The sequence below is a fragment of the Terrapene carolina genome, unplaced genomic scaffold (genome assembly GCF_002925995.2).
Source record: "Terrapene carolina triunguis isolate 2854851 unplaced genomic scaffold, T_m_triunguis-2.0 Scaffold111, whole genome shotgun sequence".
NCBI classification, from domain to species: domain Eukaryota; kingdom Metazoa; phylum Chordata; order Testudines; family Emydidae; genus Terrapene; species Terrapene triunguis.
In genome coordinates this window covers 271,479-284,400 of record NW_020664462.1, presented here as the reverse complement: position 1 = coordinate 284,400, position 12,922 = coordinate 271,479, and the positions used below count along the sequence as shown (strand labels likewise).

Below are 12,922 nucleotides of genomic sequence, written 5' to 3'. Positions count from 1 at the left end.
TAGAACAAAACATAAGTATAAAAAACAATAGGAGGGAAGATGGAGATGTGGGGATGAGGGGAACAATAAGATCACATGATCATGCACATTACATTCAACATGGGCAAACAGAGGACAGTCCCAACTAGTAATATATATTCTTGGTGCTTCAAAAGGGCAAATTTTCCCTAGACTAAAGGAAATTGGTTGTGATGAAAAATGTAGACAGAAAAATTTGAAGAAAAATTGTGAGTTCTTTAAGAAGAGTTTATTAGGTGGCCAAAAAGCCACAATTCTACAATCAAGAAAGAAGATGACTTTGGTTAAAAGGCCATCCTGGTTCAGGGGTGAATTGAAGGCATAAATTAGAAATAAAAAATAATATACAGTATAACAAATGGGGAAAAAAGGGACTAGATAGCAATCAATGCAAATTAGAAGTTATGAAGTGTAGAAAATTGATAAGGGAAGCTGGAAACATCCATAGCTGACATGAATCAGGACAATAAGAAGGAGTTTTTTAAGTGTATTAAGAACAAAAGAAATCCAACAATAGTATAGGCCCATTACTAGATGGAGATATACCTATCTCATAGAACTGGAAGGTCATTGACTCCAGCCCCTGCCTTCACTAGCAGGACCATGTACTGATTTTTGCCCCAGATTCCTAAGTGGTCCCTTCAAGGATTGAACTCACACAACCCTGGGTTTAGTAGGCCAATGCTCAAACCACTGAGCTATCCCTCCCTCCACTAATAATAATGCAGAAAAGGCAGAAGTGTTCAATAAATATTTCTGTTCCGTATTTGGAAAGAAGCAGGATGATGTACTCATATCATATGAGGATGATGGAGTACTTTCCAATCCATTAGTAACCAAAGAGGATGTTAAACAATATCTCCTAGGGATAAACATTTTAAAATCAGCGGGCCTAAATAACTTGCACCCAAGAGACCTAAGTTTGGTCCGCTGATGTTAATTTTTAATAAATCTTGAACTATCAGGAAAATTCCAGAAGTCTGGAGGAGTGGTAACATTGTGCCAATATTAAAAAAAGGCAAGTGGGATGACCTGGAGCACTACAGGCCAGGTAGCCTAATGTCAATCCTGGATAAAATCATGGAAAAGCTGATACAGGTTTCAGTTGATAAAGAATTAAATGATAGGAATATAATTAATTCCAGTTAAGATGGTTTTATGGAAAATAGGTCTTGTTACAAACCATGATGTCATTTTGTGGTGTGATTACATGTTTGGTTGACAAAGATAATTCTAAATATAATAGACTTTTGTGAGGGGGTTGACTTAGTACCACATGACATTCTGATTACAAAATGAGCACTGTACGATAGCAATAAAACCCCAACTAAAAGTGTAGTAAGAGGAGGCCCTGAGATATAAACCTTGGTATCAGAGGCCCGGTATGAGGCTTAAGGCCTGAACTAAAGTAATGGTCAAGACTTTGCTAACATAAAGCAAAGTTAAGCTGTGAGCCAGAGGCAGGCCCTGCTCACAGAAGCTGGCAGGAAAAGGGCTGATGTTGCATAAATATATATTCACCTAGCAAAGTTAAAGTACAGAACACACTATACTGGAACATTCCACAGATAACATGGAACAGGCCGACCCATCCCAACGACAGGGGCAAAAGGGTAAAATGATGGATAGAGTTGTTTTGATCGAACCAACATGTACAAGGTGAGAGGCGGCACCTTACTACGTAGAGGGGTTGTACCTTGCTGCGTAGAGGGGTTGCACCTCAATACGTCAGGAGTGATGTGTAACTTGTTTGTACCTGTGTATAAGAATGCATCCCTGGGATGGTGTCTTTGTCCGGCCACGGGGGCAGTGGAAAGTCCCGCCACTGAGCCGGGTCCTTGCCAAGAGGCACTTTCTCGTAGTATGCCCTGAGTTAGGCTAAGAAACCTACAGGGAACTGCAATTGTGTCCAAGGTCGCAATAAACCTAGTCGACGTGACTTTGCATCTTACGAGACTCTGTGGTTATTGGGGGTTCTCTTCGGGTCTGCTGGGTCGGCTATCTGCGCAGAGCTGGGGCAGCACACAGAGGGACACATGCACGCAGCCGAGTGATATCAACATAGGAGAAAGCAGAGCACCACACCGGTAGCATCTGACAACAAAAAGGATTAAGAACTGGCAAGCGGACATAGCTCCAAAAGTAGTTGTCAATGGTGCATCAGCATCACTGAAGGGGAGTGTTTCTAGTGGGGCTCTCTAGGGACTGGCACTAGGGCCAGTGCTATTTAACACATTCATCGGTGATCTGGACATAAATATCAAATCACCGCTGATCAAAGCTGTGGGTGACACAATAATTAGCAGGGTGTGGACTAGTGATGAGGACAGGGCAGTCACACACAGCAATCTGGATTGCTTGGTAAAATGGGTCCATTCAAACACAATGCATTTAAATACAGCCACACCCAAAGTGATAGATCTAGAAACAAGGAATGCAGACCATCCCTACAGAATGGGGGACTTATCCCGGAAATCAATGAATCTGGAAAGGATTTAGAGTCCTAGTGGCCAAAAACAACGAGGCGTCGGGTGGCACCTTAAGGACTGGCACCTCCGCATGCTTCTGCCTCCTCGTTGTTTTTGTGGATACAGACTAACACGGCTACCCCTGTACCAAGTGGACAAGTAACTCGTGCGAGCTCCCAGTCCGATGCTGTGGCAAAAAAGGGCTAACGTGATCCTGGGTGTGCAAACAGGGCAGTAGGGAAGTGATTTTACCTCTGTATAGAGCACCGGGGAGACTGCTAGTACTGGGATACTGCATCCGGTTCTGGGCTCCACATTTTAAAAAGGATGTTGACAAATTGGAGAGGGTGCAGAAAACAGCCCGAAAAAGGATTCAAGGGCTGGAGAAAATGCCTGACAATGAGAGACTTCGAGCTCAATCTGTTTAGCTTATCGCAAAGAAGATTGAGAAGTGACTTGATCACAATAGAGAAGTACCTTCATTGGGAGAAAATACCAGGCACTACAGAGCTCTTTCATCTAGTGCAGAAAGGCACAACAAGAACCAAGCGCTGGAAGCTGAAGTCAGGCAAAGGCAAGTTAGAAATAAGGCACACGTTTCTGACAGTGAGGGTGAATAACCATTGGAACAAACTACCCGCAGAAAGAGTGGATTCTCCATCTCTTGATCAAGACTGGTTGCCTTTCTGGAAGATGCTTTAGTCAAACACAAGTGACTGGGTTCAATACAGGGGTAACAGAGTGAAACTGACTGGCCTGTACTAGACAGGAGGTGAGACTAGATGATCTAATGGTCCCTTCTGGCCTTCAGCTCTATGAATCTATTAAACTACTGCACCGTGTCATGATTTTCACCTGCGTATGCCTCTCCCACCACACAGGGAACCTCACATACACCCAACCGACCTGCCCCTTTACAGGGCAGGGAAATACAGAGAGCTCGGAAATCCTGCCTGTCCTAGGACAACTACACAGAGGAGAGAACAGAAGGGCTTTACCGGGGTTCACAGGAAGGACAAAGTCCCTCTATAATGATTCAAATACATCAAAGAAACAATAAATGTGAGACTGTGGCTGCCTGGACCCTTTGAGGGAATGGAGGTGCAGCTCCTTCGCCTTCTCCGGGGTGGATGTGTGTCTGTGGTGTTTCTTCCCCTCTGTTCTCTGCCGAGAGCTATGAAGGGGTGATGGCTCCGGGGGTGGTTTCTCTGAGTCCCTGCAGAAGGGGTTTCCCCTCCGTGGAGGAAACGAGGAGGGAGTTTGGGGCAGGACGACTGCATTGACTATGGTCTAGTCTACACTACCACGCTCCGATGCAGCTGCGCCGCTGTAGCGCGTATGGTGAAGATGCACTGTGTGATGGGAGAGCGCTCACCCGTCGGCATAATTACTCCACCTCAACGAGAGGAGGAAACCATGTCGGCGGGAGAGTGTCTCCTGCCGACATAGCATGGTGTGGACGGTGCTTTAAGTCGATGTAACTTGCGTTGCTCGGGAGGGAGGAGGGCGGGACTTTTTCACATCCCCGAGCGATGTACGTTACATTGACTTAAGTGGTAGTGTAGACAAGCCCTATGTCTGGGCCCTTTGGTGGGTTCTCTGGTGTTTGGTGAGGGAGTCTTTCCGCCGGAAGCATTTCCCGCACTCCGAGCAGGCATAGGGCCGCTCGTCCGTGTGGATCCGGAGGTGGGACACCATCTGCTGCTTCTGCCGGAAGCATTTCTCGCACTCTGGGCAGGCATAGGGCCTCTCATCTGTGTGGATTCTCTGGTGTCTCTTCAGCTTCTGCTTCTCCCTGAAGCTGCGCGGGCACTCGGGGCAGCGGAAGGGCCTCTCGTCCGTGTGGATTCTCTGGTGCGTGGTCAGCTCCTGCATGCGCCGGAAGCTCTTCCCACAGAGAGGGCAGCTGTAGGGTCGCTCCCCGGTGTGGATCCGGCGGTGCGGAATCAGCTGCTGCCGCTGTCTGAAGCGCCTCCCGCAGTCGGCACACTGGTAGGGCTGCTCGCTGGTGGCGTGCACTCGCCGGTGCGCTAGGAAGTCGTGCCTGTGAGTGAAGACAGCCTTGCACTTGGGGCAGGTGAAGACCCGCCCTTTGGCCTGGCTCCCCTCAGAGCCTCCCTCTCCCACGTGGGTTTTCTGGTGGACCCTGAGCCCCTGCTTACAGCGGAAGCTCTTGGCGCACTGCGTGCAGGGGTAGGGCCGCTCTCCCGTGTGGATCCGGCTGTGTGACAACAGCTGCTGCTTCTGCCGGAAGCTCTTGCCACAGGTGGTGCAGGGGTACGGCCGCTCCCCTCTGTGCATCTTCTTGTGGGTGCAGAGATTGGCAGTCTGGCTGAACCTCTTCCCACAGTAAAGGCAGAGGTAGGGCTTCTCCCCCGTGTGGATCCTCTGGTGCCTCCTGAGGTCCTGCCGTAGCCGGAAGCACTTCCCACACACTTGGCACTGGTGTGGATCCTTTATCTTGTGGACACTGCACTTGTCTGTGCTAAGGTCTCTCTCTCCCTCAAAGCTGAGTTCACACGTAGGTGGGCTCTGGCTCGTCTTCGGTCTCTCCTGCGCAGGGAGCCTCGGAGGTTCCTGGCCACCCCTTTCACAGTCCCTTGGGGCATCTGGCTCATTCCTCGGTGAGATCCGCTGCAGCCTCAGCGACCTGCGCTGCCTCTGGCAAGTTTCTTCCTGCTCAGGACTCTGGAAAACTCTCTCTTCCGACCTACTCGGTAAAGTCCCCTGTGGCTCCAAGTTCTCAGGCCCTTCCTCCTGCTGCTGCTCCTCAGTTCTGCTCAGGCCTGCACCCTCTGGAGAAGAGAATCCAGACATTACTTCATGGTTTACTCCTCCGCAGTGGGGGGAGGGGTTTCTATGGCAGAATCAGCTAATCCGCAATGACAGGGGATACCCCTAAAAATGGGACACTCCTACAAAGGTCAGTTGTGAGCAGATGCTTAACACAATTAATATTAATGACAAAGGGGAAAGATCTTGGGCCAAAATAGGGAGAGAAGAGGTTAAAGAATATTTGGATGTTAGATGCATTTAAGTCAGCAGGGCCTGATGAAATTCACCGTAGGGCAGAGGTGCCCAAACTGTGGGGTGCACCCCCATAAGGGGACACGGAGGAAAATTCAGGGGACTGGTGGGGCCCAGGGCAGCCCCCATGGGGGGCAAGGAGGGAGCACCACCCAGCCATGCTCTGCTCCCAGCTCTGCTCCAGCCCCGCCCCCAGCCGCAGCCCCGGCTTCTGGCCCCGTTCCTGGTCCTGCTTCTGGTCCCAGACCCACCCTCAGCTGTGGCCCCAATCTCGGCCCCCTTACTCCTGTCCACATACCCTACCCCGGGAGCAGCGGCCCCGCTCCCGGCCCTGGCTCTGGGGGGCTGGACGGGGCAAAGGGGGGTGCGACCCTGAAAAGTTTGGGGACCACTGCCCTAGGGTACTTAAGGAACCAGTTGAAGCCCTCTTGGAAACATTAGGGATTATCTTTGAGAACTCACGGAGGATGGGTGAAGACCCAGAGGACTGGAGAAAGGCAAACATCGTGCCTATTTTTAAAAAGAGGGGAAAGGAGGGCCTGGGGAACTATAGACCAGTCAGCCTAACTTCGATATCCAGAAAGATAGTGGAACAAATTATTAAACAATCAGTTTGTTCAAACCTAGAGGATAATAATGTAAGTAACAGCCAATATGGATTTGTCAAGAACAAATCATGTCAAACCAATCTAATTTCCTTCTTTGGCAGGGTAGTTGGGCTAGTGGATAGGAAGGAAGCAGTAGATGTGATATGCCTTGATGTTAGTAAGGCTTTTGACACAGTCCCACATGACATTCTCATATGCAAACTAGGGAAACGTTGTATAGATGAAATTACCATAAGGTGGGTGCACCACTGGTTGCTAAACTGAACTCAAAGAGTAGTTATCAATCATTCGCTGTCAAAGTGAGAGGATCTATGAAGTGGGGTTGGCAAGGGTCTGTTCTGGGTCTGTACTAGTCAATAATTTTATTAAATGACTTGGATAATAGAGTAGTGAATATGCTTCTAAAATTTACAGATGAACTCAGGCTGGGAGGGGTTGCAAGCACTTTGGAGGCCAGGATTAGAGTTCAAAATGATGGTGATAAATTGAAGAACTGCTCTGAAAGCAGGGAGATGGCATTCAGTGAAGAGAAGTGCAAAGGGCTACACTGAGGAAGGAAAAATCAAATGCACAAATGCAAAATGGCAAATAATTGGCTAAATAGCACTACTGAACAGGGTCTTGTGGTTATAGTGGATCACAAATTGACTATGATTCAACACTACGACACAGTTGTGAAAAAGGCTAATGTCATTACGGGGTGTATTAACAGGAGTGTCGTATGTAAGACATGGGAGGTCATTGTTCCACTCTACTCAGCACAGATGAGGTCTCAGCTGGAGCACTGTGCCCAGTTCTGGGTGCCGCACTTAAGGACAAATTGGAGAGAGTCCAGAGCAGAGCAACAAAAATGATCCAAGGTTTAGAAAACCTGTCCTCTGAGGAAAGGTTGAAAGAACCGGGCATGTTTAATCTAGAGCAGAGAAGTCTGGGAGGCAGGGGGGCGGGGGAAACTGATAACAGGCTTCAAATGTTAGGAGTTGTCAGAAAGAGGATGGTGACCAATTGTTCTCCATATCCCCCGAGGGGAGGACAAGAAGTAATTAGCTTAGTTTGCAGCAAGGGAGATTTAGGTTGGCTGGGAGGGAAATGTTTCTAATTCTTAGGACAGTTAAGCACTAGAACAGGTTACGAAGGGAGGCTGTGGAATCCCCGTCACTGCAGGTTTTTACGAACAGGTTGGACAAACCCCTGTCAGGGACGGTCTAGGTTTACCTGGTCCTGCCTTAGCGCAGGGGGCTGGACTAGATAACCTCCCAAGGTCCCTTCCAGCCCTACATTGCTATGATCCTAGGGCACTTACTGCTTTGGTTGGAGCCCTGCCCTAGGGTAATGCTTTGAGAGAGGTATGGGAAGGGCTGGAGGGTTCTGGAGAGCCTGGGAGTGGAGACAGTAGGTGAAATTCAGTGGAGTTGCACCAGCAGGGACTTGGTTTAACCCTTGGGACAGAACATAAAAAGGCTATATGTAGGGCCTCTGAAAGGCATGCAGGAGGTGATAATGCCAGTGATTAGGGAGGGTGTGGGTGGGTCTGACACTGCACTGGGAAGTAAGATTGGTTGGGATTCTGACTTGGAGCAAGATTTCTGCCCAAACCCCCTATTAATCCTGGGAGTGTACTGCCTGCTGCCAGCTCCCCAGCTCAACCCTGGGCCAAAGAGTCAGCCGGTGGAGGGGGTGAGCTGGGCATGCATGTTTGTGGGTTTGACACTTGCCAAAACAGCCCTGCTTACGAAAACCACGCGGGAGAGAGACTGGGGCAGGAGCCTGTGACACGGGCACCTGCCTCAGCCCTGGGGTCTATAGTCAGAGCAGGTCTGATACAGTTTAGGTTATAACTACTCACCAAGCGAGCTGCATTCCAGCCTCTCTCTTTCCTCCTTCTGATCCACGACCCACGGCTCTCCCCCTTGTTCGATCCAGGATAAAACGTCAGGCTTGGTGCCTGCATGGCCTGTTTGTGGGGACGCAGATCAGAGGATGTTATAGTTTGGATTGCCACCATGGGATGCTTGTTACAAAGCCGTGTGAATGGTTTGACACCAGTTCCTTCCCTTTGCTAATGGCACCGTGTATTATGAATGGATTTAAAGCATAGATATCAAGGTATTCCCCCTTCCACCATCCAGCTGCTCCTTAGAAATGGATGCACCTTTTGCAGTACGATCCCAATTACGTCCCTCCCCTGCCCTTAAATCACTTTTAAAAATCAAACTTTCTGGTTACAGCCTAGGCCTCCACTGCAAGTTTGAGGCCAGTCCTCTGAACAACGGGCTTGCAAGAAGCTGTGGCTGCAGCTAGCTTGGTGTATGTAGCTTGAAACTGTTACACCTTTGTTTTCCTTTACATTTCTAAGGGTAGGTCTACACTTACCCGGTAGTTCAGCGGCAAGCAAATCGAACTTCTGGGTTCGACTTATCACGTCTTGTCTGGACGCGATAAGTCGAACCCGGAAGTGCTCGCCGTTGACTGCGGTACTCCAGCTCGACGAGAGGAGTACGCGAAGTCGACGGGGGAGCCTGCCTGCCGCGTCTGGACGGAGGTAAGTTTGAACTAAGGTACTTCGAACTTCAGCTACGTTATTCACGTAGCTGAAGTTGCGTACCTTAGTTCGACTTGGGGGGTTAGTGTAGACCTGCCCTTAGACCTCTGCCTCTCTGCAGGGGAGGCAGCCATTTTGCTATCAGAGTTGCTGCAGCTGGTTATGGAAGAGAACAGATTGGAGAGAGTCCAGAGCAGAGCAACAAAAATGATCAAAGATTTAAAAAACCTGGCCTTTGAGGAAAGGTTGAAAGAACCGGGCATGTTTAATCTAGAGAAGAGAAGTCTGGGAGGCAGGGGGGTGGGAGAAACTGATAACAGTCTTCAAATATGTTAAGAGTTGTCAGAAAGAGGATGGTGACCAATTGTTCTCCATGTCCCCCGAGGGTAGGACAAGAAGTAGTTAGCTTAGTTTGCAGCAAGGAAGATTTAGGTTAGCTGGGAGGGAACTTGGCTCTTTCATGGAGACTTTTCTTTTGTTCTTTCTTGTTGCTGTTTTCCTTTAATCTAAAATACACGTCATTTTGGATTGAAACAATACGGTTGCTTTTTGTGTGGACACATGACAGCTGGAAATAGAAAACAGGAACAAAGCTGTTCAGTTTTTTGTAAACCCTCCTTAGGGATTTACTGTAACAGGCCCAGCAATTTAGGAAATGCATGACTGGAGGTGAGCTCCACCCTTCAAACACATGGGTGAATTTTGCAAAGCTCAGACAGTATAAAAAGAAAATGGACTTTTACCCAGGGAAATCAGATTGTCATAATGTTCCTTCATCACGTCCCGGTACAGCTCCTTCTGCCACTCTGCCAGCATCTCCCACTCCTCCCGGGAGAAATAGATGGCAACGTCCTCAAACGTCACCGGGACCTGGAATTGCAAGCGTTACTCAGCACCTTCTCTGCAGCCACCTCCTGACACCTGCACCCAAAATCAGTGGCCACTTTATATCGCTTTGGCCTAAATTATTTGATACACTGAGTCAGTACCAGAGCGGAAACAGCAGGTCGGTGTCCTGGCTCCCCATCCACTGCTCTAACCACTACACTACAGTAGGTTGTTATTTTGAGAGCTTCATTCAGAGCGAGCTTGAGGAAGCAACACAGAATTTGTTTTGCTTTGTGTAATGCAGGTTACTTTGCTAGATGTAATAAATAACCACTATGACATTTTGCAGGGTGGCAGGCTTGTCACGTGTCTTTATTAGCCGTGGGCTTTGAACTATATTGCACCTACAATATGCTCACTGCGCCTCTTCTTCCAAGTGAGGCTGGAGCCCTATTATGCTCGGCACTATCCAGACACAGAGACAGTCCCTGCCCCAGGACAGGTAAAGGGAAATGTTCCAGGATTTGTAACAGAGAGGGGTTTAGAAGGGGCAGCACTAGGTAGATTAAGGCCAGTGTTGAGCTTTCTAAAAGGAAAAGGGGCTGCACAAGCTGATGTTAATTGAAATGGTTTCATAACATTATTGGCTTGAATTGATATCTAAACTTTGCGGCACTGTGATACCGCATGAGAACTGCCCCGTGAAACTGACAAGCTCAAATGCCAGCTGGAGGGTGGTGTGGGACCATTCTAGTGACAGTCTCCCCCTCTCTGGATGTCAGCATGGGGAGCTGCCTCGGGCCCTGACACCCAAACCAACAGAAAGTTGGAAGATAACTTGTTACGTGCAAGCGAAGGGCCCCGTTTTACTCCCACTGCTGTCAGCGGAGAGTTTTGTTGTTCAGTAGGAGCCCAGATTCGGATGAAATAAACAAAGAACATGTATTTAAACCACCCCCGCACCCCCAACCAGCATTATTAGAGCAAGGCGCTTTGCAGTGAGAACGTTCAACACTTCAGGCCTTCTCCTCAGCGTACTAGCCCCATGGAAAATGGCTGATGGGGGCCTGTCAGGTCCTGACTGCCCCTCTCAGAGGTGCCCACTGTCACTTTCCAGCAGGATGCTCGGACACAGACAGCTCTTTGCCAGGAGATCAGTCAGGCAGCTGCGCTGAGGAAAATGGGATCTGCCCCTTGCTAAATGGAGGCAGGGCTAGATGGGCCTCAGTGGGCCACATTCAGACCTGCCTGGTGCAGGGCAACTGACAGATGAAGTAGCATCTGTTCACACCAGCCCCGAATATGGCCTGTTGTCTCACCACAGCAGCACACTTTACTGCCTGTCTCCTACCTGCAGAGTGGCCCCGGCTGGCATTGCCCCTTCAGCTTCTCCTCCCTGCATGGCAAGCGGATCCTCGCAGCTGCAACAGCCGGAAAATTTCCCCCTGCAGTCTGGGGCCCTGGCGAGTGCTTGCTGCTGTAGCTCTGGGTCTCAGGCGTTGCTTCTGGCCCAGCCCTGCAACTGTAACCTGATAAGGGAAGTAGAGCAAGCCAGGAAGTGATCTTACTCCCAGAAGTCCCCAGGGCAGAGCTGGGATGTTTCAGAGACCGGAAAAACCCTTTATTACAATAGTGTCTGCAGCCATGGCAGAGGGGTTGGGTATAGGATAGTGGTTCTCAACCAGGGGGACGCGTACTCCTGGGGGGACGCAGAGGTCTTCCAGGGGTACATCAACTCAGCTAGAGATTTGCCTAGTTTTACAACAGGCTACATAAAAAGCACTAGTGAAGTCAGTACAAACTAAACCTTCATACAGATAGTGACTTGTTTATACTGCTCTATACACTATACACTGAAATGTAAGTACAATATTTATATTCCAGCCGATTTATTTTATAATTATATGGTAAAAATGAGGAAGTCAGCAATTTTTCAGTAATAGTGCGGCTGTGACACTTCTGTCTTTTTGTGTCTGATATTGTAAGCAAGTCGTTTTTAAGTGAGGTGAAACTTGGGGTTACGCAAGACAAATGAGACTCCTGAAAGGGGGGCACTCGTCTGGAAAGGTTGAGAGCCACTGGGCTAGGAAACAGGTCTGCGGGCTGCAGAGCGAAAGGGGCGAGGAGTCTGAGAGCTGTGGAGGGGAGCAGGTTCAAAGAGTCACCCCTGGCTGCAGCAGCGCAGGGTGTGCCGAGGTTCCGGAGACCTCAGAGGAGGGTGGGAGGGAGCTGGGAATTACTCAGGCAGACGCCTATTGCATTAGAGAGACAAGGTGGGGGAGGCAATATCTTTTACTGGGCCATCTTCTGTTGGGGAGAGAGACAAGCTCTGGCCACACTGAGCTCTTCACGCATTTTGGGCGAGACAGTGGAAGCCTCTCATGCAGAGGCATGCAGGAGAGCGGGGAGAGGGCGCGTATGTGGCTATCATAAACCATCTCTGCATTCGTCCCTGCAACATAGCCTAGGACACGGCCCCTGGGGTGTACCACCGCTGCATGGGGCAATGGGCATGCTCCCTGGAGCTTTGGGAGAGACTGTGCCCCAACCCTCCCCCCATCCCCTTAAAGAGGTGTGACTCCTGCCTCTCCTGCCCCAAAGCCAGCCCGGAGCTATGGGCATAGCCGGGCCCTTAATGCTGCATTGAGTTATGAACTACCCCACCTGCTTCATTAACGCATTATCTTGTTGGCTGGTGAAAAGGCTTTTCAATGGGGTGTTTGCCCTTGTGTTAAGCAGGCAAAGTAGGGTGACCAGACAGCAAGTGTGAAAAATCAGGACGGGGTGGGGGGTAATAGGAGCCCATATTAAAAAAAGCCCCAAATATCCGGACTGTCCCTATAAAATCAGGACATCTGATCACCCTAAGGCAGAGGTCTCTGTGTACCAAACCCCGAACCTTGCTGAACACTGTTTCAGTTCTGCCACTGACTCCCAGTGACCTTGGGCAAGTCACTCGGTCTCTGTGTCTGTAAAATAAGAATCCTTCCTCTGTCTCCCTTGTCTGTTTAGATTGTGAGTAATTGGAGCAAGGACAGTCTCTCATTTTGTGTGTGCAGCAAGATTCTAGCATGACGGGGCTCTGATCTCAGCAGGGGCCTCTAGGCAATACTGTAATCCAGGGGTGGCCAAACCCCAGCTCCTGAACCACATGCGGCTCTTTTACAGTTAAAATGTGGCTCACGAAGCACTCCATGTCCCCCCCCCCCCATTTTCCACCTACCAGACTGGGGCGGGGGGAGCTTGGTGCTTCTGCCTTGCGGGAAGCACTTGCTGGGGCTCGGGGCTTCAGCTGCAGGGCAGCTCAGGCATCTACCACTTGACAGCTACTGTGGGGTGCTTTGAGCTCATGGGGTTTGTGCAATTACTGGGACCAGAAGCTAGAGAGAGACAAGAATTCAGACCCCAGACTAGTATATTACATAGACATG

The 12,922-nt window shown here is 49.5% G+C and overlaps 1 protein-coding gene across 1 annotated transcript; it reads right to left on the bottom strand.

The window, feature by feature from the left end:
- Positions 1–3,946: 3,946 nt before the first annotated feature.
- LOC112108329 (zinc finger protein 567-like) lies at positions 3,947–10,999 on the bottom strand. Its single transcript, XM_024202414.3, has 4 exons — positions 10,843–10,999; positions 9,407–9,533; positions 7,968–8,075; positions 3,947–5,281 (listed from the first exon to the last, which is right to left on the bottom strand). The coding sequence occupies exons 1-4, from the start codon at positions 10,891–10,893 to the stop codon at positions 4,059–4,061; spliced, it is 1,509 nt and encodes a 502-aa protein (XP_024058182.2). The 5' UTR covers positions 10,894–10,999; the 3' UTR covers positions 3,947–4,058.
- Between the last annotated feature and the right edge of the window lie 1,923 nt (positions 11,000–12,922).